The 27,731-nt window shown below is 38.1% G+C and overlaps 3 protein-coding genes across 3 annotated transcripts; all 3 read right to left on the reverse strand.

The window, feature by feature from the left end:
- Positions 1-280: 280 nt before the first annotated feature.
- On the reverse strand, positions 281-3,078 carry pld6 (phospholipase D family, member 6). The gene is made up of 4 exons (XM_082164964.1): positions 3,030-3,078; positions 2,008-2,195; positions 1,702-1,925; positions 281-848 (listed from the first exon to the last, which is right to left on the reverse strand). Exons 1-4 carry the CDS (start codon positions 3,039-3,041, stop codon positions 586-588), a joined length of 687 nt encoding a protein of 228 aa, XP_082021090.1. The 5' UTR covers positions 3,042-3,078; the 3' UTR covers positions 281-585.
- Positions 3,079-6,161: 3,083 nt separating this feature from the next.
- Positions 6,162-10,446, reverse strand: cnn1a (calponin 1, basic, smooth muscle, a; the record flags this gene model as incomplete). Its single annotated transcript, XM_082163296.1, has 7 exons — positions 10,321-10,446; positions 9,458-9,579; positions 8,884-8,950; positions 8,161-8,298; positions 7,709-7,825; positions 6,681-6,827; positions 6,162-6,374 (listed from the first exon to the last, which is right to left on the reverse strand). Exons 1-7 carry the CDS (start codon positions 10,378-10,380, stop codon positions 6,162-6,164), a joined length of 864 nt encoding a protein of 287 aa, XP_082019422.1. The 5' UTR covers positions 10,381-10,446.
- Positions 10,447-14,533: 4,087 nt separating this feature from the next.
- Positions 14,534-16,676, reverse strand: LOC309493568 (uncharacterized protein). Its single transcript, XM_082162698.1, has 2 exons — positions 16,353-16,676; positions 14,534-15,720 (listed from the first exon to the last, which is right to left on the reverse strand). Exons 1-2 carry the CDS (start codon positions 16,543-16,545, stop codon positions 14,780-14,782), a joined length of 1,134 nt encoding a protein of 377 aa, XP_082018824.1. The 5' UTR covers positions 16,546-16,676; the 3' UTR covers positions 14,534-14,779.
- Positions 16,677-27,731: the final 11,055 nt, after the last annotated feature.

A 27,731-nucleotide genomic window follows, 5' to 3' on the forward strand; every position in this document is an offset into this window, starting at 1 on the left:
GGCTACATAAATATATATATTATATATAAAACTACAATTGTTTTGAATTTTTAAATTAACAATGTAATTAATGTTCTTTTTAGTATAAAATCTCATCATGTTAGTGATTTAAGCATTTTTGTGTGTGTATATATATATAAATGTAAAAGTATCAACAATTTATGAGCGGCTTGAACTCAATTACAAGCTAACACAAATAGAGTAAATTATTATTTATTTAAATAAATCCTTCAGAACATTTTTAATTTAAAGATATTTATTATTTTGTGTGATATGTACATACAGTAGGTACAGAAACAAGCTTATCTAAAATCTAGTCACAAAAGAGGAACACAAAGGCGAGCGCCATCTGGAATTGAGCAATCAAAAGCATGGCTATGAAACACACTCACAGGTTTCAGCTTGTTTTACACACTAGGTGTTTAGAAGCAGAGCTCTGGATTATTTGAGCAGATTTTATTTTAACTAGTTTTTAATTAGGGCACATCTTTGAAAAAAATGTAAAGTAATCATATTGAACCAAATATGAAAATTGCTATTTAAAAAAAACAAAAAAACAACAACATTTTTCATAAAACAAGTCAGTCAGTCAGAAATCACAAAACTAGGTTTCAACTTGGTCTGAGGTTTGTGATTGGTCGGATCATTGGCTTCCCACAGCCTCTGAAACTCCTGCTGATAGGGCTGGACGAGCGCCGGCTCCTCTGTAATCATGACGTTTTCTTTGTTGCTCTGGACTGCGGTTAGGGTCCAGTTGAGGGAGCCAGTGATCAATTTCTTGCCATCCACTAATGCAAACTTATGATGCATATGAACAGCTGTGCTCATCTCGTGCCTCACACAGATGCCTGTAACAGAGGTGAAAACAAACAGATGGGAAACTATCAATTAGCTCCAAATCCACTTGCAAATTAACGACAGATGCGATTTATAAACATCTGTCAAACCCGCCGTGTGTGAATCATCTAGAGCTCCTTTAATTCGGCACTAATGCGTCAGGCCGTGAGTCTCACAGTCCGCAGTAGCCTGGGTGTGAGAGCTTGCAGAAGTTACAGCAGTGTGTGTACTGAAATAACAAAGGTTGAGCCAGACAGAACATGTGCAAGCTGTGCTGGTGTTGTAATCTAGGTATGAATGACAGTTTTACCACTTTGCAACAGTCGTACAAGTTCTGACTATAAATAATTTCATACTGCATACCACAGTTGTGAGGTCAGGCCCATGCTAAATAAAATAATGAGGTTCACTTAGTCACTAAAAACCTGGAAATATGAGGGAATTTGAACATTTCTGGTATCTTTTTAGCCTGGGAGAGTAATGAAAATGAATAAACTCTTAAAAAGTCAGAGACATTTGTTTACATTTTTTAGTAATGCTCAGGACTAAAATAACTCTTTGGCTTGAAGATTATTTACACACAGACATATATACTGTGTATACTAACTTCTAGCAGTCTGATAGGTCCTTTACATGCAATCTGCAGGCAATTACATTAGTTAAATACACGACACAAACTGATTGGCCTCTGCGGATCCTGAAGCCAATGAGACTGATTGCTCAACATTTAAATAGTCTGGTTCAGTGTTTGCTGTAAACTGGTTCAGCAGCGAGCCATCAGTGTTTCTCTAAACCCCTCTACCTCCCCAGCTCCACCCGCCATGAACTGCTACGGGATTTATGCATTTCTCTTTATACACACACCTGCCTTACGGAGGGTGCCGATCTGAGATCCAGTGATGGTCATGTAGTCTCTGTCCGTAACGACTCGTACAATGACTCCCTGTTTGTGCAGGAGGAGAATCCCCCTACTCAGCTCCATGTGAGAGAAGGAGAACACACACAGGTCCAGTGACGCACGTGCGGACAGGAGATGCTCGAGGAGCCTGGAGAAGGACGTCTCAATGCCATGCGGGAGGGGACATGCACTGAGGGCCGAAAGAAGCAAGAGAAATTAGTTGTTTTACACATTATTATACATTTAGATTAGGAAAAAGTGGACCAAACTACCAGGGGAAGCGTCTATGGCGTGTGAACAGGTGCTCGACACAGACATGGGGTGAAGGAAAGAACAGAACTTCTTTCAGGGGCCCGCGAGAGACTCTCAGACGCCGCGTCAGCCAGTCTAACCACTCCACACCCAGAACGACAGCTACGGCTCCCAGCCCTAATACTTTCACCAGCTCTTTAAATGACATCTGAGAATACACACAGAGTAAGAACGGATTAGAAAAGTAAAGCAGCATTGTATTACACTTTAGGAACAAAAAAAGTAATAAAGACGGTACATTCCTGAACTTTTTGTTCTACCGTTTCAGTTGGGATCATAAACAACCAGCCAGTCATTGTTGCAAATCAGGGCCCTCTCATCAGGGGGGACAGACCCTGCATGGACGGTGCCCACCAACACAAATTTTGACCCATGGATAATTAATTATTACAAATTATTACACTGGAATAATTGTTTGTAATTGGTCAATGGCAACATTCTGTCTAATTAAATAATTCAACTCAACAATATTTATGCGAGAATTTGTCATGTCAATTTATGTATTTTAATAGATAGACACGTTATATGAGAAGTCCGTTACCAGTGACAATAATAGTTCATTCAACAAAAATATTAGACCACAGATTGACGTGAGTGACCAATGAGAAGCAAGTATTCCACAGGGTTGTGTAATAATTTGAAGCGTTAGGCTAATTAATAATTCAATGATCATTCTTGCAGGTTTATGCTAATCTCCAAAATGTAACAATTAAATATTGAATTGTGGCTTTCATATAATTGCCATAAATGTCCAAGGAATGTACAATAACGCGTTTCAGTGTTGTTTAATGTTTAACGTAACGTTAACTGTCTGAAAGCTAACTGCAAACACGGATTCTCTTACACTTTGACGCTCGTGGTCGCGATTGAGAAAAACGACTAATATGATCAATTAAACTTGTACTTGTTAGCATATTTGTCATTTATCCAGGAACGAAAAGACATTTATAGCACAAAATGTGTGAATGTTTTGATATAATACCTGCTGGTACATGTCTGCCGAGCTCAAGTGACACTGAATCCTAAAGCAAATCACATGCAAATTCGGTTCTTGTGAGTTGGATCTTTTCAATGAATCGGTTCAACACGTTCGGACTAATCGCTTCGAATCGGCTCGCGAGGTTCTCGAATAAAACAACTTACAGACACTCCTTTCCAACATGTTTTCAAAGAGCGAAAATGTACGACTAGTACTGCATATTGGATTGAATTTATGATTTAACCGGCGTTTTATTAGGCTACTTTAATTTAAAAAAATGTCTCGAAACGCGTTGGTTTTAATAAATATAATTTTACTGTTTACTGCACCGAGCAAGACCTTTTTCACTTAAAATATGTAAAGACATTTTAGTAGCCCATATTGTTTGATGTAAATACAAAATTGGCTGTAGGCTATTTGAGTTCTATTTTATGTTATCAACTTAAGGGGGGAAAGGTCTATAGGGCTAAACAGCAGCTATGCTCCAATGTTTATTAAAAGTCTAGGTCGTAAAATGCCAGCCACAATACCTACACGGCAGTGTCACGTGAACAAGCGGTGAACATGTGGTGATGTCACGGCGTAAACGATTCACTGAATTTGTATGTGGTTCTTTTAAACTGATGAACGAGTCGGACCTCCCATCACAAAATGGGCAAATTTGTTCCCGCCCCTTGCAGAGACTTTTAACGTCAGTGGTTGTCCTTACTAGTGAAGATTTATGACACAACAAATTCACTGATTTTCACAGAGTAAAAATAGAGGACACATTCATTTGCTCAAATGTTTATTATCTATTATAAAATATGTTTTATATTCAAAATGCAGAAGAGGGAAATTTGAGAGAATTCTAAAGAAAATTGACAAAAAAGTACCATATAATTACTTTGTTCTTTGGAGATGGTACCATATGGACATAGCTTACTTACTAAGGCAATTCCATTGTAGGCCTACTGAAGAGCCTTGGAGTAACAGGATGCCATTGTCCAATATCATTCAATATTATGGTACCATATCAAACACTGTATCATGTACTTGTCAGTAGATCTTTTAAGGATACCTTTATATAAAACAGTATAGGACTAAGACACAGATGTTTTTGCATCTGTTAATGAAAATATTAATGAAATATCCGTTACCCAGAAAGTAGGCCAAATATTTCTCTTTAATGCTGTTCTATTTCATAAGCATTTTTTTGTGACAAAAACAAAAAACAAAACATATATGCAGTTGCCAAGACATCTTGGTTTCTTTCTGCTGAGACATTTTAAACACTAAATAATAAACAGATTCAATTCACATAAGCAGACAAGCGAGCACAGGTTGAAAAGATCAAAAGTGTATCAAATATCAAATGCTTTCACACTTTCCTCTGAACATTGCATCACTTACTTAATACTTACACAATGGTGTATATTCTGAACATATATCTGAACAGACATCAGTGTGAATGATTAAAAATGTTTTCTCTAAAGGTACACTATGCAACTTTAAAAACAATTAACAACAAATGAGTCCATAGATCATCAATCCTTCAGAAACGTGTTTCTGTCTCCCCCTTAAATGTTAAGCCTATTATAATGCTGCGTCCCAGACGAGGTTGGACATGGGAATATCCCAAATCAAATGTCCCACTTCAGACCTCAGTGAATTCCAGGCAACCAGACGTCACGTTCACATGTTGACCACATGATGTCGCCACGATTCAACAGAGCATGTTTTGTGTTAATTATGGCAAAACAGAACTAAAAACAACACAAAATCGCTTTGAAAAAGCTGACGAAAAGCCAAAAATAAGGTATTAATCACAGATGGTATTATTACATAAACTTAAAGTCTAATGTTAAAGTTTGTTTTTTATGTTTATGCTCATTGAAAGCAGGGCTTGCCGACATCTTGGAAGTGATGTCAAATGACGTCTCACTGAGGTCGGGCCTGAACGATGGACCTCGAGTTCACAGGTCGAGTGTCCGACTTTGAGAGGCTTTATTTCCAATAATGAGATGGGGAAAATCCTAATTCTGAGCTGTCTGGAACGCATAAGTGTTTATATTTTAGACCCGAAGGGATGGTTTTCACAGGAGGTTGCATACATACGTCTCGTCATAGCCATAAATAGAGAAAAGTTGCTCCGGCTACTTTGCTGCATAATGTGGGAGTGGCAGAGGTTGTTACAACGAGCCAGAAAGGTTGACATGGAGCAGATAAATCTCAAACCACCGGGGAATCGCCCGTAAAAAAAAAAAAGCTGAACCATGGCTGAACAGAGGAGAGTCTGCTGGCAATAAGAGAACGCGACAGAGCTCGTAATAAAACCAGAATCAACATTGGCTTGGCTTTTCGGACATGGTGAGAACTGAGGGATTTTAAATGTTTTAAAATCGACATGGAGATAATGGTGTTTTTATTACTGGACAGGTAATGTATTTTAGTGAACAGATAAATTCTCTCTAACAGAGTTCATTGTAAAGCGTTATCTTTTGTGAAGTCACACAGAGCCGAAGCACAACCAAAACAATGTTCTTCCACAAATGCATGCATTTTTTTTAACCGTTAGATGGAGAAAAATAACATAGTGTACCTTTAATGATCCTAAAGAATGTAAATTAATAACTGATGACAAGGCACCAAATGTAGAGGAGAAGGTCTTGTCCTGACCCTACTTCAGAACATTAACAATAACATAACCATTTTATACTTTCATTACCTTTGCATCAACATCTTCGTTGTTGTTTAAGACTTAGTCTTTTTCCCACCTATAGGCACTGACTGATCGTCTTTTGTTTATTTTCAATCGCCATCAACTTTTTTTACTTTTTCTGATCCAGTATATTCTGAGACTAAAGACCAATTACATACAATTTTAAGGAATATAAAGAACTAAGTCTGATCCATAATGAAGCACCTAAACAAGTTGATTTGGAATTTAGAAGATTTTGTGTGGTAGATCCCCTAAAGGGGTTTAAAGCTGATCCCCTTTAAACTAATCAAGAGAGCAGCTTAAATGTTTTTCTAATTAAGGAGAGAAAATGTATCCCTACATCATCCACGTAAAGATGATCGTTTAATTTAGTTAAGCTGGTCTGAGATCAGGAGAAAGGCACATTCTCTACCAATGCTGAATAGCAAAGTGCATTAATTGAGGAAGTCAATGGCGTCTTGTTCATTCGGCTTGGCGCAGTATTTGCGGTCGTACACTAGACGTGAGCCTCCCATCGGAGTTTGGCCGCTCTGAGACGCCACTTTGTTGGTTCCCATCTGCAGAGACACTGTGGTCGAGTCCACCGGGTCTAGATTCACGTTCTTTTCCGTCACTTGTCTTGCCGTGCCAAGAGCGAACATTCCAGCCTACAACAGGACAAAGGTGTAGTTAATAATATATTAAATATATTGCAATTGCAACAGTTCTGAAATGAACTTTCAAGACATACTATTTTACTATAGCCAATGTTGCTTTCTGAATTCCTCCGCATTTTTCAAGAGGTGAATTAATAGTGTGATTAAAGTATTTTACTGCCATCAGCAATAAAGCCACACATGTATTTAATTTAGCTGTGATGAGTGTTGGCACTCATAATATCAAAGGAGGACATGAACGGAGTGCTCATCTCATAATTGCAGTGATTTTGGCATTAATGCAGAATGTGCCCTCACCATACTGGCGCATTTGTTTGTGCCCATTTGGAGGTTTATAGTGGATCGATCCGCTGGTTTCTCCATGCCCATATTGGGATCATAGAGATGACGTCTGGTTCCATAGGAGGTCATGCCCTTTTGGCTGGCAAATTTATTGGAGCCCATCTGTGAATCAGATGAGAAATAGTATATTTAGTAGGCTACTGTTCTAAAGTTTGGGGTCCGTAAGATGTTTAAACATTTTTTATACTTTTATATTGCAAGGATCCGTTAAATTAATCAAAAGAGACAGAAAAGACATTAAAAAAGTTATTCTATTTCAAATAAATTTTTTTTTTTTAAACTTTCAAATCATCAATTTCCTGAAAAAATGTATCATGGATTCCACAAAAATATTAAGAAATGTTTTATATATAAGAAATGTTTTTTGATCAGCATTTTAAAATGATTTCTGAAGGATCTTGTGACACTGCTGAAGATTCAGCTTTGCCATCACAGCAAAAAAAAAAAAAAATATATATATATATTGAAAACTGATATATTCATAAACACATATTCACTAAATGATTCCAGACATTTTACAGTACTAACTACTACAATTAACTTTGCAACTACATGTCGACTCTAGTAGACTGTTAGGTAAGGGTTAGGTGGGTTCAGGTTAGGAGAATAAGTTGACATGTAGTTGCAAAGTTACTTATAGTCAGGAGAATGTCTGTTGGGGAGCACCAAAATAAAGCGTTAGCAGATATTAAGCAGACAGTCTACTAATACTCTAATGATAGTTAGTTGACATGTAGTTGCAAAGTTACTTTTAGTTAGAATGTCTGAAGTGGACTATTGAAATAAACTGTTACCTATTTGTTTATTGTGTCTTACGTACAGTAGCTGCAGGACCGGGCCATACATTTAAATCAAATGCAACTGTAATTCAAATAGTTAATTTACATACTCTTGATATTTGTCAAGTTTAGACTAATTTCCATTTCTGTGTAATTGGATGTTACGTTTACGTTACGTCTTTTTCAAAGTATTTGTCATGTGACCTGTTGGCTGATAATGCTTTCCCCTCCTTTCATCTTGTCAGGATTGAATTTCCTTTGCTTTTTTGCAGCATACTTCACACCGATGTCACTTTTTGTGTAGAAGCCTTTAGTCTTGGCCTGGAAGAAAAGAGAACATGGAAAAAGACAGAAAGGCAGAAAGAGTATTAAATATTTTTAAGTATGAGTATTATATACCAGCTTACCAGCTTACCAGCTTAACCAGCTTAACTAAATTGAGAGCTATGTCTAAGGGCTGTGTCCAAAATCACCCCTATACCCCTACACCCCTACACCCTTAAATTGGTACTGTACCCTACATACAGTACCAATACCCCAGTATACACCCCTATACCCTACAATTTGGGCACTGTTTGAGGGGACAGCCAATTGTTGTGGTGACCGAAACCATAGTAGAATTTATGAGGTGCAAGAGTTTTATTAGTTTTTCTCACCACTCCAGCCAAAGTGATGAGGGTGCCCTGGACCTGGGTGTGGTTCATGTCCTCAAAAAGGTCGTTGGCCTCAAACATGTCATATGGTTTCAGGCCGTATTCACCAATGGCTCGCACAAAGTGAGTAATATTCTCCAACTAAGAGAGATTGAGGGGATAGATAAAAATGATGGAAATAAAAGCAAGTTAGGGATGGATTCATCTCTGGGAAAAGTCCAAATTTCTCCCAAATCTTCTTGTCTCATAGAAACTACTATGCCATGTCTGGAAATATAGTATTTGTAGGTCAGCTCTACAGTTGAAGTACTATAAACAGACTAGAGTTAATGAGGTAAAACAGTCCATTCATTAGATGAGTTTGACTCTTGAGTTGCATTCCTTGTTAATGCAGACTACTCTTAATTGCATGTTTCTTGTATCTACTGTAACTATTTGCGCTGTAAATCAATAACCACTTTGACAGTACGAAAGAGAAAGCCAGACTGTAGCAGAGAGTAAATCACTTCCGTACACTCATACAGTGTCTACATTCTCTGCATTTCTCCGAGTTAAACAGTACATAACGCATTCTTAAAATGGCAAAAAATTTGGCAAGTAGTTTCCATTTCATTTCATAACATGAAAGCCAAGAAGTCACCCTCAAACATAGTATGCACACAATTATGACTAGGAGCAAATGCAAGAGATGCCTCAAGATTCAAACATTGCAGATATACACACTACCTTGTGCCAGTTCAGGGCTGAATGATTGACCTTCGGAACGGATCCAGGCTGCAGTTTGTTGATCAGCCTAGTGGACGAACACCATATAAGAGCAATTATGCCAAGCTCAAAAATGTTATGAGTGCAGTGTGACCCTTGCATTTTTACCCTTGACCTAATATATCAACTTAAGTTTTGGCTTTTGTTGTTTCTGTTTAATCCATCTCAATTATTATTTATAATTATGTGGTTTTTTTGTGTGATAATTAACCTCTTTTTGTGACATGTTTATTCTTTTCTGCTTTCCTGGCAAAGGAATTTTTCCCAATCCCCCAGTTTCACAGCCTAGTCCCAGACTAAAATGCATGTTTGAGCTTAAAATATCTTAAAATATGTCAGTGCCATTGTTTTGTCTCAAGATACAAACCAGCAATGTTTTCTTCAAAGGCATGTTTATAAAAGCTTCTTAAATGTCCTAATTGAACTAAGGCCTAATCCTGGCTTAATCTAAACCCTGTCTGTGAAACCAGGCCACTGAGTCTTCATAACTCCTTAAAATAAAGCTTACTAACTATCTTTGACTGCTGAAACTCACTCGCACAGGATCACACCGTCCTTCAGTCCCTGCATGAAGTCTTGAGGAAGCGTTCGACCTGTGACCTCATGGATCCACGTCCTCAGAGCCTCCTCCGTCTGAGGGTCGTACTTCTGTGCCAGCTGCCATTCAAGCGATGAAAAGGTAAAATAAGTGCTTTTTAACTATTTTATTTGTTGCTAACCTAATGCTTTTCTAACATTATGTATGCAAGCATGTTATGCATGTTTGCGGGGGGAAAAAGTTATTTATGCATTATTAGACTAAGGTAACAGTTTTGCCCTTCAGAATTTGTCCATATACTTTACCATAATAATAATAACAGCAACAACTATAATGTAGATATTATTGTCCATGACATCAGTAAATAGATGTTGTCACTGAACCATATATGAATCATCTTCTAATGACACATTTTTCCCATTAGGTATTCAGACATTAGATATTCTTCAGTAACAAAAACATACATATTTGGGAGATATTGCTGTTATGCAACTCAGTACCAAAATGGGAAGTTTTTTTTATTCTTAAATTAATAGATTAACGTCTAATTAAATTCATGCCTCTTTTATGAATCAATACATTTGGACTGGAAATTCCCTTTGTGACTCTGATTGAATGAATCATTATCATTTACACTTCAATGTTGTTCTAAAAGCTTTACTATTATTATTACACTTGCCCTCTCCAATAGAATATTGGATTTCTTCTGAACACATGAAATATAATTTTATTTGGGTTACTCATGCATACATACAATTGTATTGTTTTAAATGCATTCAAATAAATAAACTATGTTGGGCAAAGTTGATGAACAACAATGTCTAATTTAACACAGAAGAACATTGTACGCTGGCACATACCTTATTCCTGACATCAGCAGAGAGTCCGAATGTGGGTCCTTTGCTGAACTGGGTGCTCATGGTCTCTGCTGTAGAGTTGAGTCCTGTGATGCAGGAGTTCGGCTCTGACCCCCTCCATCTTTTAAATGCCCCTCTGTCCTTGTGTGTCATACTGTACACGTCTGCTGCTCATTGGCTGAGGCCTCTTTACTGTCTGACCAATCATGAGCGTGAATGTACTGCTGGCAGGGGTCAGAAGAGCTCTAAAGGAATAGTATAACAAAAATGTGAATTATTGTCTCTCTCTTATGTCGGTCCAAACTAGTGTTCAGGTTTTAGAAGTGTTCTTTGCTGCATTTGGTTTAATTCAAAAGAGCATGTTAAGCATGTTTGTATTTTCTGCCCAAATTTCACTATTTTTAAGACCAAACCTACACTTTTTTTAAGTAATAATAACAAATTAAGCAAGAAGGGCAAGGAGAGGATGCTGGATATGGAGAGAGAGAGAGAGAGAAGCAAAGGAGACGGATGGAATTTGAGCGCTTTATTTGGTCATGATGGTCCTACAGATGTCGTGTGTTTGTAGACATTTATAACAGAAAGAATTCAAAGTGAATCTCAACCAGGGGCGAGACCAGAAATGTTCAAACCAGTGGGCCTTCATAAAACATGGTGCCAAAATATCAGGGGAGAAACACAACAGTTTCAAGTTCAAAGCTACAAAACAGCAAATAAGAAAGAACCTACATGAATGAGTGAATTTATATAAGGTCAGACACTTGCACGTGTCACTATACAGTATAAACATTTTACCAAAATCAAGGCCAAATTGAGTTAACAGGATTTTGACTACCGAATTTCGGAGAATATCAGAGATGCATGATTTGTCCGTCATTAACATACATGGCATCGATGTTAAAATCCCCTTTTAGTAGACTGAATGCCGGTAAGGTGGGACACTTTTTGTTAAACGTGTCATTTAGATACTGTACATAGATGTTTATTTCTTTTTATTACTTTTGTTAACTTTAAGGTCCGACTTTAATATTTCATTTTGAATACAGTTGATATGTGTTATTTGCAAGGTATATACCAATAAACATTTTGAGATCATGCACAGACAAATTTCTTTTCAGGTAATGTGACCCATCCCTAATTTATCAAAAATGATCCTGGATCTTAAAAACACATGATTTATTAACACATCACACAAACATATTCCACAGCATATTTAACAGACCCAAAAGCACATAGATTGGCTATGATGAGTAATACTCATCAGTTCACTCAATGCATGTGTAAAGTTCAAAACAACTAGAACATGTTATGTTGACATGAAATGTTACGAAATTTGAATATCAGATATCTTAATGAACTCTACAACATATTACAATGGAACTACAACACATGCAACAACAAATAGGCTAACAAAAATTCAATAAGAGGAAAATTTAAAATGGTAACCATATTGTAAAACTTTTTTTCTGTCTGTTTTCTCTAAACACTGTAAATGAACTTAAATTGTCTCCATATTTTAAAGCGTTATATTCTGCATCTACATTTTAATAATAATAATAATAATTTGTTACATTTATATAGTGCTTTTCTGGGCAGTCAACGCGCTTTACATGGAAGGGGGAATATCCTCAACCACCACCAACGTGCAGCATCCACCTGGATGATGCGACAGCAGGCATATTGGGCCAGAACGCCCACCACACACCAGCTTAATGGTGGAGAGGAGACAGTGGTGAAGCCAATAAGTATATGGGGATGATTAGGAGGCCATGATGGACAGAGGCCAAGGGGCAAATTTGGCCAGGATGGCGGGGTTACACCCCTACTCTTTTTCGAAGGACATCCTGGGATTTATATATATATATATATATATATATATTAATAACAATTTGTATTAAACAGACAAAAAAAAAGAGAGTGTACATTAAATCATTAAAGAGACAAGCATAAAAGAGAAAACTTTGTCTGCACTTTTATCTTTTACACATTCCTTTCCAACATATAACTAAATGAGGAAAGAAAAAAGAAAAAGAACCACAGCAACAACAGAGTAACCACCACCCCAAACCCCTCCCCCCACCCACCCACCCAAGAGGATTAGAAAATATCGGAAGTCTCTACAAGCGATTATACTTATAAAAAATTTGTAAAAAATAAATCTCTAAAGATTGTGAAGGCGACCGTATCAGAGTGCCACACCCCTCAAAATTGACAGGTTGGGTGGATGACATGAAGCTATGGCCAGGAGTTAGCCATATTGACATTATTAATTATTTTATCTTTTCGGAGGGTGTAGATCGTGAGGAGATGCGCAATTACAAAAGCACTGAGGCCTTCAATTACTTCTTTAGTAATAAAGTCGGGCGCATTTCTTTACTGAAGCACGAAGACTATGTCTTTTTAAAAGCAGAGGTAGAGACAGGAGTCAAAGTGCTAACCAGCCTAAACTTATTGCTTGGGTTATGCTGCAGCAGTCGGGGGTGATAGAGACTGTCGGATGTTCATGTATTGCTGGATTAGGGAGATCGTGCAGTCATGCAGCAGCTATCCTTTGGAAGGTATGAAGAAAAGAAAAATTCATTTTGTTTTTATCTGTGATGTAATAAAAATAACGTGATCAGATCATTTTTGATGAATGTTTTTTTTTTTTTTTTTTTTTTTTTTAGCAATGTGGGGTTGACACAATACGAAACACATGGCAAATGGATATAGATCAGACTCTGGTAACGTATTAGGTGAATGTGCTCATGACAGGTTGAAAATGCAGTTACCGGGAAGACAGGGCTTGCATGTACAGATGAGCAGTGCAGGTGGAATACAGGGACAGTCAGGAACATTGAGCCAAAACGACTGAGGGACATAAACTTCAGCCACCACAGGGCAGGGGATGAAATTAGCATTAGGGTGTCAGATGCTCAGCCACTACCAAACACTCCACAATATATGTCACATGCAGAATTTATAAACAATGTAGACAAAGACCCAACAAAGCCACTTTTCCTGTTAAAAAACAGTCTATTGGGCAAGTGTTACAGTGCAAAACCAGTAGTGCAACCCTGTAGCCTTGCAAATACTGCAGTAGATGCAAGATTTTTAAGACCCCATCAAACTCATGCCGGTTCTGATCTCACATGTGAGACATGTACAAGTTTCTATGAGTTGTATGTTCAAGTGAGCAGTGCACAGGCTTCTACTTTAGAATCTGAAACAAGAGAGCAGAGTTTTTCTGATTTGTGGCACAATGCAAGAAAATTGAGAATAACTGCAAGTTCAGCTAAAAAGGTTCCTTCTAGAGCATCCACCAATCCTGATAAGTTTATGGCAGAGCACCTGTACCCCTCCTTTCGTGGCAACTATGCCACAAATTATGTAAGGAGAATGAGGTGGTTGCTGGTAATGCACTTCGAGAGCAAGGCATGAGTATTACACATAGCGGCATCGTTGTTAGTGTCACAGAGCCATGGTTGTCAGCCAGCCCAAATGGGGTAATTGACTCATCTGTCCTACTTGAAATAAATATCCCATCCCAAGTAAACTCCATTCTACCCTCTTGGATCAACTTGACCATAACTGCAGTGATATCAAGCTAGTAGATGGAGTACCACAACTTCAGAAAACAGGTAGCCGAGGATATTACATGCAGGTACAATTAGGCATGTTTTGTGCCGGTCTGAAGATGGCCAAGTTGTTTATCTGGAGCCCAAATGACACAGTTATGTTCACTGTACCATTTGATGAGCCCTATGTTCTGGAGAGGGTAGGATATCTGGAGAGATTTTATTTCTCAACAATGTTGCCCCAGCTTGTGGATGAATTTGTTGGTCAGCGACTGAAACTGCAGAACAGATACATGAGCATAATGAATTCATAGAAAATATCGCTCAGAAACATTTTATTCAAATCACAAAACAACTGTAAAGTGCTGCTGCTGTTAACAGTATTAAAACTCATTTTTTACACAATCAATTACATATATTTAAAAATGCTGAGCATAAGTATTGTTGTACATAAGTGAATATTTACAAATATAGAATGTTGTTCATGTAAAATTTTACAATTTGTTGTTAATGCAAATCTGATCAAATCTATTGTACAAAAACTCAAAGAATAACAAAAAAATATTATACAAAGTAAATATAAACAGAAAAAAAAGGCAGCGAGTGTCAATATGAAATATACAGGAGCAATTTATATAGATGTGTAAAGGGTGTGTGTGTGTGTGTGTGTGTGTGTGTGTGTGTGTGTGTGTGTGTGTGTGTGTGTGTGTGTGTGTGTGTGTGTGTGTGTGTGTGTGTGTGTGTGTGTGTGTGTGTGTGTGTGTGTGTGTGTGCGCAGATGCAACTTCAACCTCAGAACATCACTGTTGTCACTTATCACTCACGGATGAGATCACCCCTTAAGTTGGCGAGGGCCGCACAGATTCTGAGGATTTTTTCAATTTTGGGGCTCATGTTTATTGGTATCACTTGAGATAGATCTTGTATACTTTAAGTCGCCTGATTGCCCTCTCAACATAAATCCGTACATTTGCAATCCTGCGAGTTGCTGTGACTTGTTCCTCAGTTAGCTGCGCACCCCCTCTAGTGAAAGCAGGAAGAACCAATTTGACCCTTTTTTCAAAGAGTAAATCACGAATCAAGAACCCACGATCTGCCATGACTTCGTCTCCAGGCTTTAAATAGTCCAAGATACCAGAGTTCATAGTGATATATTTGTCACTGGCACGTCCTCCATATCCAGTTGAGATAAACATGATTAATCCACATGGTGCAACAGCAACAAGGTATTTGATTGTGTTGTGCGAGTAGTAATGGCTGTAGGACTCCCCTCTAGAATCAAGATTTTTCGCCTTCTGTAACAAACTTTTGCTGCAGTCAATGACACAGGTAGTGTTGGGAAAACACTCCTTGAATGCAGTTGGCATAGTGACCTTAATGGTTTCTTTTGGGAGCCAGATAATAAGAGGGCGCAAGACCTCCTCCATTTTATCAATCCAGAATGAGATAACCTTACTGGCAACACTCTGAGACACATGAAACTGCCTACCAAGGTCACCCAGCACACGATTTAATTTCAATTTGATCAGTGTCATTAGTATCTGGTCACGCACTGACAAAACAAAAGCCCTTTCAGCAAATCCATCTAAGGTGGAAACAAGAGAGTTGAAGGTTTCCAGTGAGACTCCAGTGTAGAGGAACGAATCAGCATCACTCTGAAGCATGGAGTAGCTGAAATCTTCAGTTTGTGTTGTGGCATCTTTGGCCGTCTCGTCAACACCCTGCTGTTCACCATAGTTGTGGTCCCAAAGCGATGGATCTTCCCACTGGGTGGAAATAGTGCTGTATGATGATTGTGGCACCTCAGGTATGCCCTCATCCTCCTGGTCTGTCACTTCTGCTGTATCTGTAAAAAGAGAGCACATAGGCTACATGTTAATAATAATAATAATAATAATAATAATGTATTTTATTTAAAAGCGCCTTTCTGGACACTCAAGGTCGCTGTACAAAATAAAAACACAAGAATATATAAAAAAACAAACAAGCAAAAATAAAAATAAAACATGGCACAAATACAAGTAAACAGGACAATGTGTGTTTCACAACACACTCAACAGTTAAACTCTACAGTTTCTGTCCATGTTTCTCACACTGACAACATTACAGTAAAAGCTTATGATAATGGTGATGGAAGCTCTTCCTCGCTCAGGCTAACAACTACCTGGCCCACATAACGATAGCAGCTAGCTCTACGATAGCCCTCAGTGGAGTTCATAGCACTAAACCTACAGTAACATTCAGTGGACAAAGGCATTAATGGCCATGTTTTTTTTAACACATTTACTCATAATGGGCTTATTGTTCATAAAAATGTAGGTTAGACTGCCCACAGACAACACGAACATTTTTGTAGCAGGCCGGTGGAGCTCGTAAAAATGTAAACAATCGGAGGTAAGTTAGCTAACTAGGTTAGCTGTGAAGTGGTGCTATCGCTAACCAGCTAAGTTACACAATTCAACATGAAAAGTGGCTCACCTGTCGATTCGACACGAACAATTGCACGTCTCTTCTTCACCACTGGTCTGTCATATCCAAGGTATAATTCCGGGTTGGGATGGTCATCCGTGGGGCGTTTGTCAACAAAATGGTGCGAACAGACATATACCTTTTTCGGTGGATTCTTCAGTTTTAACGCAGATAACCACTCTAAACGTCTACTCTCTGGCATTGAATGTATCTGATATGGAACCGGACATGGGCATTCTCTCCTTCTTATATTATGCTCGAATCACTCAGTTTCTAAAAAGTTTGAAATCTTCTTTGAATTGTTAAAACAACCAACAACAGCACATGTGGATCCTGAACTCATTCTCTCGCTACTAGTACGGTCGAGCGCTACGAACCGGAAGTAGGCAACCGGAGTCGTCGTCATGGCAGCGCGCATTGTTTAGAGCAGAATAAGGTGGATAGTGTCCCGATCACTACACTGGGGCATAAGGACCCACATAGACCAAGGGTGAGCACCCCCTGCTGGCCTCACTAACACCTCTTCCAGCAGCAACCTGGTTTTCTCAGGAGGTCTCCCATCCAGGTACTAACCAGGCTTACTAAACTCTTATAATAACAAAGGTGTAGGTTGATGACGCATAAGCGTTCCAGCATTCCCACTGAGTTTACTCTCCTCATCTGAACCCATTCCCAGATCATCCTCCTTCTCATGAACCACCACCGCACGTCCCAGAATGGAAAAAGGCCCAAAGAGCTTGGCGTCTGGAAGCGTCAGGAACTGCCTTATAACTCCTTGCTCGGAAGCAAAGTTGCCCAGGTCTCCAGGATGATGAGGGTGGTCAACACCGTTTGGATTATAATGAGGACCAACAGTGATGCAGCCTTGACTGAGGTCTCCATACTGATGGATGTGCATGGCATGCTCTTGACGATCGCTGGCAGGCAAACCACGGAGGTTGATTTTGACTTCTAAATCTCCATTGGGGAAGAGCTGCTTGAAGAGGATTTACCCCAAAGATCTTTGGCTGGTTACGTGGCAAATTGGGGCTGGGAGTTACTTCACAAGTGGCATAGATTGTGTTGTCGAACTCCACGACTTCCGGCTGTGGAGCTTCAGCAGACAAACAAACTGGATTTTTGGAGAACTCTCCTCCTTGTATATGCAGCGCCAGCAATATCAGAGGGAATATTAGGATGATTTTCTCCATGTTGATCTTTAAAGCCTACAATGAAGAGTGGATTCAGTGAAATCATGCCGTTTGGTTTAAGAATGTAATATTTTTGATAAAATGTCAAAGCTTTGTTGCAGGGAGCTTTGAGAATGGAAGTTGCATTAAGTAAAATAGCACAACCAGATTAGTTTGAAAATTAAGTCTGAAAACATTACATTCTTCCACTTAAGTATATTTTTTATAGGTTTATTTTCAATAATATGTACTCTTCTTTTTAAAGCATGAAAAAAAAAAATCACACTCTTTTGGCTGCTCTTTTAGGAACTCTTGTTGAGCTACAACCATAATAGTCTGTTAGTCCCTAATTAAGTTCACCTGTGTTTCATTTAGCTCCCTTTGTTTGCCTGTTTATATATAGCACTCAGTTTATTCAGTTCTTTGTCTTGCATTGCACAATGTGTTCTCCAGTGTAGATTATCTCCATTGTTTTGTGTTTATTAAAACAAGTACTGCTATAGATTCCTCTTCTCTTCATTTGGTGGCTCATTTGTGACTCATTAATTCTTAGTGTACAATTCCACTTGACGTTCATGCTTAACACCATAGCAGATATTCATCTCACATAAGTGAATAGCTGACAGTTCATTTTCAAGAAACCATTTCTACACACTCTGATGTACCAAGCCTGACAAGCCTATATTACGCATGCAATTGGACTGTTATTTAATTGTCTTTGAAGGCAGAAGTAAACATTTCTGAGGGAATGATTCTTCTATACAGGTTATAAAGTTTGTAGCTATGCGGGCACTCAGGGTTTTTCCCTGGACATTTGGAAAAAATGAAGTGCAGCTACACACAGGCTATTACAGACTTTGACTCGATGACAAGACACTCTTCTTCGCTCCTCACATACATAAAACATTAGTTTTTATATAGTGTTTCTTAAGTAAAGAAAACGCTGTACTTATGCATATAAAAAACAGTTATTTATTTACCCTAATATTGTGAACAAGAAGAAATCTCGCTCCAAATTACGTGCAGCATTTCATTCACAATACGCTGATTTCACGCAGCCGTTATTTTGAAATCGAAAGCGAGGCTCCGGTGGGAAGAAAACCGGAAGTGTCGCCTTTAATCACAGGAGAGTCGTGAATGCGATGGCGTATTGTTGTGTTTAATGATGTTGTGTCAATTCTAAAAATGTACATACATTTCTTTCATACTTTAGACTATATACATTGAAATTCATTTATAAATAAAATATATTTTTTATATATAATTCAGAATGTAAAAAAAGAAGCAGGAATGAACTATATACATATCCTATATTGAATATTAACATCCAATAGTGTAAATCGCGGCAGCAGCTTCAGGTTGGTAATCCAAGGCATTGTTGTTTATTAGATTAGATTAGATTAGATTCAACTTTATTGTCATTACACAAGTACAGGTACAAGGCAACGAAATGCAGTTTAGGTCTAACCAGAAGTGCAATAGCAGCAAGTGCAGGATATACAGTGGTTCCATAAGTGCAGAACATGGATAAGTACTGAATAAATATAGAGTTGAATACTATTATAAACAAAAATTTACAGATAGATTTGTCCTATGAATATAATATACAGATAACTATTACTGTGAACAGAATTTACAGCTAGATATGTACTGAATATAATATACAGATGGCTATTACTATAAACAGAATTTTTACAGATAGATATGTACTGAATATAATATACAGATGGCTGTTACTATAAACAGAATTTTACAGATAGATATGTACTATGAATATATATACAGATGGCTGTTACTTTAAACAGAAGTGAGAATAATATACAGATGGCTATTACTATAAACAGAATTTTACAAATAGATATATGTATAAGTTAGGCTAAAATGAGCAGTATAACAATGGATTTAAAGTAGTGCAAATAAAGTTTGGACAGAAGCTATCCGAGTGAAAGTGCAGTGGAAAGTAATTGCATATTACAGTTAAAGTACGGTATTGCAAATGTATATGTAAACAGTCGGTACTGTAAATAAACAGTCGGCAGTGCAAATTGAGCATATTCCAGTCAAGGTAGTAGTGCAAGATGCATATGTAAACAGTTGTTACTATAATAACAGTCAGCAGTGCAAATGAACATTATAGTATTGCAAATAACAAAATGGAGGCAGGTGTGAGGAGGGAGAGGAGAGTCAATCAGTATATGAGGGGAGTGGGATCAATGAGGGTTAGAGTTTAATAAAGAGACAGCTCTGGGGAAAAAACTGTTCTTTAGTCTGCTGGTCCTGGTCCGGAGGCACTTGAAACGCCTGCCGGAGGGCAGGAGAGAAAACAGTCTGTGGGCTGGGTGAGAGGAGTCCTTAAGGATGCTGCGAGCTCGATGCAGACAGCGTTTCCTCTGGATGTGCTCGATGGCAGGTAGTGGAGTCCCAGTGATGCACTGGGCGGTTTTCACCACCCGCTGCAGTGCCTTGCGCTCTGCAACAGAACAGCTCCCATACCACACTGTAGAACAGTTGGTCAGGATGCTTTCAATTGCACAGCGATAGAAGTTCACCAGGATAGTGGAGGAAAGCTGATTCTTCCTCAGTGTCCTCAGGAAGAAAAGGCGCTGGTGAGCCTTCTTGACCAGGCTGGAGGTGTTGGTAGTCCAGGTCATGTCCGCCGAGATGTGGGTCCCCAGGAACTTGAAACTGGAGACACGCTCAACAGCCATTCCATTGATGTGGATGGTGTCGTGTGTGCCTCTTGACACTTTCCTGAAGTCCACGATGAGCTCCTTCGTTTTGGTGATGTTGAGGAGCTGGTTATTTTCAGTGCACCATGTGGCCAGGTGATTGATCTCCTCCCTATAGGCAGTTTCATCGTTGTTGCTGATGAGACCAATCACCGTAGTGTCGTCCGCAAACTTGACGATGGAATTAGATCCATACACAGGCTTGCAGTCGGAGGTGAAGAGGGAGTAGAGAAACGGGCTTAGCACACAGCCCTGTGGTACACCAGTGTTGAGTGTGATGGACGTGGAGCAGTTGGAGCCTGATCGAACATTCTGGGGTCTGTTGGTCAAAAAGTCAAAAATCCAGTAACTAAGTATTCTAAGTTATCTTAACTTCCGGGGTTCTTCCATAGACAGTATATAAACTGGACACAGCGACCCCATTGGATTCAACCATAGACAGTATAAGAAGTGGACAGAGCCATCTCATTGGAACTCAATTGAGACAAGTGAAGCCCATTTTTAGCGATTTTTTAGGACTTCCGTTCCTGACGCGCAGACTCAAACCGAGCTTGACGACGTAGATGTGACGTGAGCAACCCGTCTGTCTTCTAGTAGCTGTGCCAAGAGAAATCTGAATCATTCCCTTCCGAATCTTGCAGAGACAGAGTAGGAGGTGTCCATGAGCTAGGAGCAGGAGAAACTTTTGCTAGGTATTCTGATGAATTATTTTGTCATTTTGCCTCCACGTCTCCCCGATTGCCCGCGAGCTTCTCCTCCTGTCCATACGATAATCTCTCTACTGTGCGACAGAGAGTCGCGTGGTTATGACGCAATCGTTAGCCTACTTTTACAAAAACTGCTTCTACGGGGCCATAACATAAGCTACAAGGTAATGGAGCATTTTATACATTGTCGTGTTTCTTTAGAAATAAATAATGGACAAATGGAGTCTTTAAACGCCTCAGATGTGAAGTTATTCGCTGTCAAAATGACGCCAAAATGAATGGGAGTCAATGGGATGCTAACAGCAGGTGAAGTTCTGCTACAAGATGGTGGCACGCGGCCGGCTTCAACTTCCGGTCGACTTCCTTCCCGCTTGGATTCAACGGAGACAAGTGAAGTCAATTAGAAGCACTTACTTCCTGATGGCTGAGCGTACTGCGCAGACTCAAACTGAGCTTGACGACGTAGATGTGACGTGAGCAACCCGTCTATCTACTAGTAGCTGTACCAAGAGAAACTGGGTGGATAATAAATAAATAAATAATGGACAAATGGAGTCTTTAAACGCCTCAGATATAAAGTTATTCGCTGTCAAAGTGACGCCAAAATGAATGGGAGTCAATGGGATGCTAACAGCAGGTGATGGTCCGCTAGCCAATGGCGGCGCCCGGGGAAACTTCTAAATAATATGAAACCCTGCCCCCCTGGGTTCTTCCCACCGGAGCCTCACTTTCGATTTCAAAATGGCGGCTGCGTGAAATCAGCGTATAGAGCTGGTAAGTCCCGCCCCTTCCGCTAACCCCACTGGACCTCTAGGTTGAAAAATCGTCAATGCAAGTGAATGGGAGAAAATAATTATTTTCTGGTCCCGTTTGAATTGTGCCATGAATGTGAACATATGTTGTCTGTGAATTTTTTATATAATTTTTCGTGTAAAGAATGCTACAATTTAGCGGGTAGAAGTTTGATACGGTTAGACTTTGTGTGAAAGCACTTTGTGGACGTAACTCTTCGCTGCTTTCGACGCGTTTGAAACGTCACCACCACTCGCACACGGACACTAGCTCACGGATCCCGCTAAATATGGCTGTGTCTTTGGGGAACTTCACCGCCTTCTTTCACGGAGAGGACAAAATCGTTGAGGTTGGCGAAAACCACGGGTAAGTCAACTTTATGGGGTGACGTCACATAGGCGACATGTAGTCTTTCTCGTTATGTCTTTTCCACAACTGCTAGCCGAAGAATACTGTCAAACTCGTAACATGAAAAATTATATAAAAAATTCACAGACAACATATGTTCACATTCATGGCACAATTCAAACGGGACCAGAAAATAATTATTTTCTCCCATTCACTTGCATTGACGATTTTTCAACCTAGAGGTCCACTTGGGGTTTTACGGATGGGCGGGACTTACCAGCTCTAAGGTTTGACTGACAGTCTGATGATCCAATGGAGTTGCGAGGTTTAGTCACAAGCGCTTTTTAATACTTTTCATTGGTTAAATATTTCAAAACACACAGAGAGACGTAAAGGGTGACCAATAGTAATGATTTATGAAATAAATAAAATCGACGAAATTTTGAGATATGAGGTTTTTGCTGAACAGCGACTATATGAATTAATGTTTAGAATATTTTAACTTTAACTATACACTATGTTTGCACTTACCTTTGCATGACCTTTGCACCTTTGCAAGGGGCTTCTGGTTAAACACTGGGATGATCTAATCATAATCAATTTCATTGCTTGGTTTCTTGCAGCAGTACATATCGAGACGGATAGATGAATAGATCAGGTAAAATGCCTAAGATTAGGAATACTAGAATTCTGACCGCATAAGATGCCTTAGAATAATAGCTGCTCTGATAGTTCCCTTTAGTTCAAATGGACATAATTTCATTTGGTTTAGCAATTAGTACAAATGTGCATGTACATTTTAATTATAAACAAGTGAGTTGAAAAGTGCATTTGTCCCTGTAATAACCATACATTTCCACTAGATGGCAGCGTGACCATAAACCTATGACATACTCAAAGAGGTTGACAACATGGGCCATAGCCTACGTGCTTTTCAGAGGGAATTTGAGGAGATTATGTACTCAAACAGACTTTTTTTTTTTCTATTAATGAAAACTATAAACATCTTGGCTACCCCGTCATTAGCTCTTCAGAGGTGGACAGTAACTAAATACATTTACTTCTGGACTGTTCTTAAGTATACATTTTGAGTATCTGTGGCCTACTTTACTTGAGTATTGTTTTTTACTTCCGTAGCCTATTAACCTTTTACTTCAACTTCACTACATTTGAAAGACAAATATCGTACTTTTTAGTCCACTACATTTCTGTCAAGGTCCTTGAGTAGAAAGTAGGCTAGTAACGTCAGTCAGTGGATGATTTTCGTTGGAAATTAAAGTCGGGTTAACGTCATTACACGACTGATGTTGGTTTCTGATGCCAACTCTATTTTCATTTTCAAACACAATACAACGTCTGTCCAACGTTGGAGATTAATGTCATTCTGACGTTGGATTCTGACATCAACCTGATTTTCATTTTCAACGTTGGGTTTGGTCTTCTAAATGCGAATTTTGTTATTTAGCACACTAGCTTATAGATAACAGTAAGGCTAACATATTCATACTAAAAGCCAAACAACTTTAAATAGGGCACTATTTGAGGGAATATTTGTCACTATTTTCCCGAACCATTGTGGACGTTATTGAGTGCACTTACTCAATCTCACATTCAATCCCACAACTGGAACTGTGTTAGAAATAAATTTGATATTGATATAAGGGTAGGTAGGCAGGCATAGATTCAGAGGCATAAGATACGGTAAGTATTACATACAACAATGCAACAATAATAAAACAATGCATTGACATTTACTTTTAATTTTTTATTCTTAAGTAGGCCTACTTTTAAAAACGAGTAGCCTACATCTGTACATTTACTTAAGTAAAAATAGATCTTTACAAAGTAATATTTGACCAGTATCTGTACTTTCACTCAAGTAAGGAAGTTGTGTACTTTGTCCACCTCTTAGTTGCTCTATGCCATTAAATGATATTAACACTGCAATTGTGCTGTTCACCAAAAGGAGGCGCCATTTTCTGTCCCGCAAAACCCAAGTTGCAGCAGGGCCACATATAATGGCATCCCATAACATTAAACAGAAGCACAAGCTGTTTGTAATTATAATTTTTCTGGAAAAATAATGAAAAGGCATACCTTTTTTTTAAACATTAAATTGTCACGTTATTTCTGAAACGATAATTGAATTAAAACATGCAATGTCAGTGAGGTCAGTCGATAACAATGCTGCATACTACCATTTGAAAAGTCATATCCGTGCCATGCATACATACATTGGTCAAATAATGGAGTACAGGTAATTTCTTCAGATGTCAACTGTTTAAATCACTATGGGTTTCTTATTCCATCCTGTAACATATGGTTATTATCAGCATAAGACAGGGTAAAATATTAAGTAATCCTGCTGTGGCTTTAAAACAGGTTTGGAACAATGAAAGATTGTTGCTCCACGAATATAGGCTTGACATAGCTTTAACAGGTATCGTCTTTCAGACAAGAAAAGCTGTTTGACTAATTCTCTGAAACTTTATTTCACAAGTCCAAAAACAAATTTGAACAATAGACAAAGCTAATGGCACGAGTCATCAGGAATCTAAAGTCACCCATCCAGAAATTCTGCCTAATTTGGACTACATAACCTTGACTGCCATGTGGGAAAGAGGCATAGTTTCCAGGCCATATTAATGTTCCTCTGACATTCTTCTTCTCTGCAGAGGCCAAGGGTCACTGATGATTTCAATACAGGTTTTTTTTACACTTAAGTCCTCTTAGAACCAAACATAACCTGAGTGACAGAGAAGCCAGCTGGGATTCACACAGTGTCTGGCCTTCAACATCTTCTGGTTCAGTTTAGTTGTGAATAATATTACACTACCATTCAAAAGTTTGGGGTTGGTAAGAATTTCTTAAATGTTTTTGAACGAAGTCTCTAATGCTCCAAGACTGCAGTTATTTAATCAAAATTGAAGTAAAAAGTAAAAACAGAAACAATGTGAAATAATTGTACAATTTAATATAACGCTTTTCTATTTTAATATATTGTAAAATGTCATTTATTCCTGTGATCAAAGCTGAATTTTCAGCATCATTACTCCAGTCTTCAGTGTCACATGATCCTTCAGAAATCATTCTAATATGATGATTTGATGCTTATTATCAATCTTGAAAACAGTTGTGCTGCTTCATATTTCTGTGGAAACCGTGATAAAAAAAGTATTTGATAAATAGAAAGCTCAAAAGAGCAGCATTTATTCAAAATCTAAATCTTTTGCAACATTATAAATGTCTTTATTGTAACTTTTGAGTAATTGAATGCATCCTTACAGATTAAAATGATTGATTTCTTTAAAAAAAATGGTAGGCCCTGTATAATATTTAATAAATATAATTATTATAATGGTTAAAAAACATTCATGAAAAAATAGTGAATTTTTTTTTTTTTTAAGAAACCACCTTTTCCTTTACAAGTTAATATTGATGCACCAATAAGCGTTATAACAGTTTGAGAAGTGAGAAGTATAAATATGTACATGATTTTTTATTATTTTATAGTCTTGAGCTCCAACGGAAGCAAGAACATCTAACTGCCTGTACAAAAAAATAAAATAAAAATAAAGAATCACACGATAAGTGTCACTAGAAATATTTCTTTTCCACTGTATGATTTTTCTTTGGTTTACTTTTTTTTATTTTTTTTAATGCTAAAACTCCGTTTTGGACCTTTTGGACCATATACTGTGTGTGTTGTCATCGTCTTTACACATAGGCTACTCCTTCAGGCAAGCTCATTCAGAATGAATTACAGTTTGCATTTGGCAATCATTATATTCAGAGTACAGTGAGCTGTGTCGTAATGTGGGACATGTGACCCTGTTCAATACTTTATTGTCCGCACAATTCAATGAACGTCTTTCCTTTCAGCATGTTTTCAATTATTCTGTCTCATGGAGGCATTTCATGAAATTATACATTTAAAAAAATAAATAATTCGTGTTGTACCAATTTCATAAAGACGATTCCAGTAACAATAAGGGCACTGTATTCATCTGAAAATGCTCAAGGAGCCAAAAGCTGATTTCATACCAACTGGCTCAGGCTCGCTCTCATAGACAGAAATGAAGGACCATAAATGGCCAGATGTGCTTATTACTGATAAATAAATCACTGTCGTATAAGATCTCCCTCACAGGCTGAGCCTCCCAAATTCCAACCACTAAATATAAAGCTCTGAATATCATCATTTGAGTTTGAAATAGAGGATACAGATCAGATATATCTCCACTATGGCGAAAGCTACACTCTTTGAAAAATTCTATTTAGAACCCATAGGGTTCCAGACTCCATTTTAAAGAACGCTTTATGCCAAATAAGTTCTATAGGCCTGTATGAAGCACCAAACAAAACCCTTTAAGCTTCTACATAGTTTAAAAAAAAATTAAGAGTGTATATTTTATGTCGCTTTGAGTCTTATCCTGCCCCCATCCCTCCAGACCTCACATAAAACCCATCAATATATTATTACCTGTTCCTTCAGCTCCGTATTGATCCCATACTCCATCTCTTCTCATCTATGCCCGAGTTATGCATCTATTCTGGCCAGCTGTGGTGAAAATTACACTAAACCCTGTACAGTTTCATTGATTTCTGAGACGTTCTGCAAGCGTTCTGGATATTAAGTGGCCGACTGACTATAAATGTGTGCCGCAGAATATATCGCATCATAACAGTTTATCTTCATGTATATGTATTGAGGTACTTGGATTCAGATTTAATGTGACAGATCTGATAGATGAACGTTGCATTTGTCTTGTTGGTAATAAGACGTGTTTGAGATGGATCGATGGGCTAAAATCCTGATTCTGATTTTGAAATGAGATATTATATGATTATTTAGGCTAGGATGGATTTATCAAGGGCCATATATTGGCCATCTATTGTAGGCCTATGTCTTATTTTTTTCTGATTTCTTGACTTTATGTCAATAATGCAATTCTTATTTTTTTCTTCAACTTAATTCATATTGACTCAGTCAGATAGTCACTCAGTTGACTTTAGTCAGATTGTTTCTGAAATGAAACAGGTGAAAATTTGTTATAACAAAACATTCGCAGTGTAACACATCAGAAAACATGATGAGAAGGCCATATAGGCTACAAGACAGCATCTAGATTAAAGGGATAGTTCACCCAAAAATGAAAATTCTGTCATCATTTACTCTCCCTCAAGTTGTTCCAAACCTGTATGATTTCCTTTCTTCTGCTGAACACAAAAGAAGATATTTTGAAGAAAGTCGGTAACCAAACGACTGATGGACCCCATTGACTTCCATAGTAGGAAAAAAAATACTATGGATGTCAATGGGGACCAGCAACTGTTTAATTACCAACCTTCTTTAAAATATCTTCTTTTGTGTTTAGCAGAAGAAAGGAAATCATACAGGTTTGGAACAACTTGAGGGAGAGTAAATGATGACAGACTTTTCATTTTTGGGTGAACTATCCCTTTAATTGTATAAGGCTATATTTAGATGTTGACAAGTTGTTGTTGTTTTTGATTCTACACCAAAATAAATTACTCGATAAAACCTCCCAAAAAAGTCAAAATTCAAAATAAGAAGTTATTTTAAATTGTTTAGCTTTTGCATACTGAAACTGTCTAAATCATTGCTATTATTTGGACAGT

Source organism: Leuciscus leuciscus (assembly GCF_965113295.1).
Source record: "Leuciscus leuciscus genome assembly, chromosome: 3".
Classification (NCBI taxonomy): domain Eukaryota; kingdom Metazoa; phylum Chordata; class Actinopteri; order Cypriniformes; family Leuciscidae; genus Leuciscus; species Leuciscus leuciscus.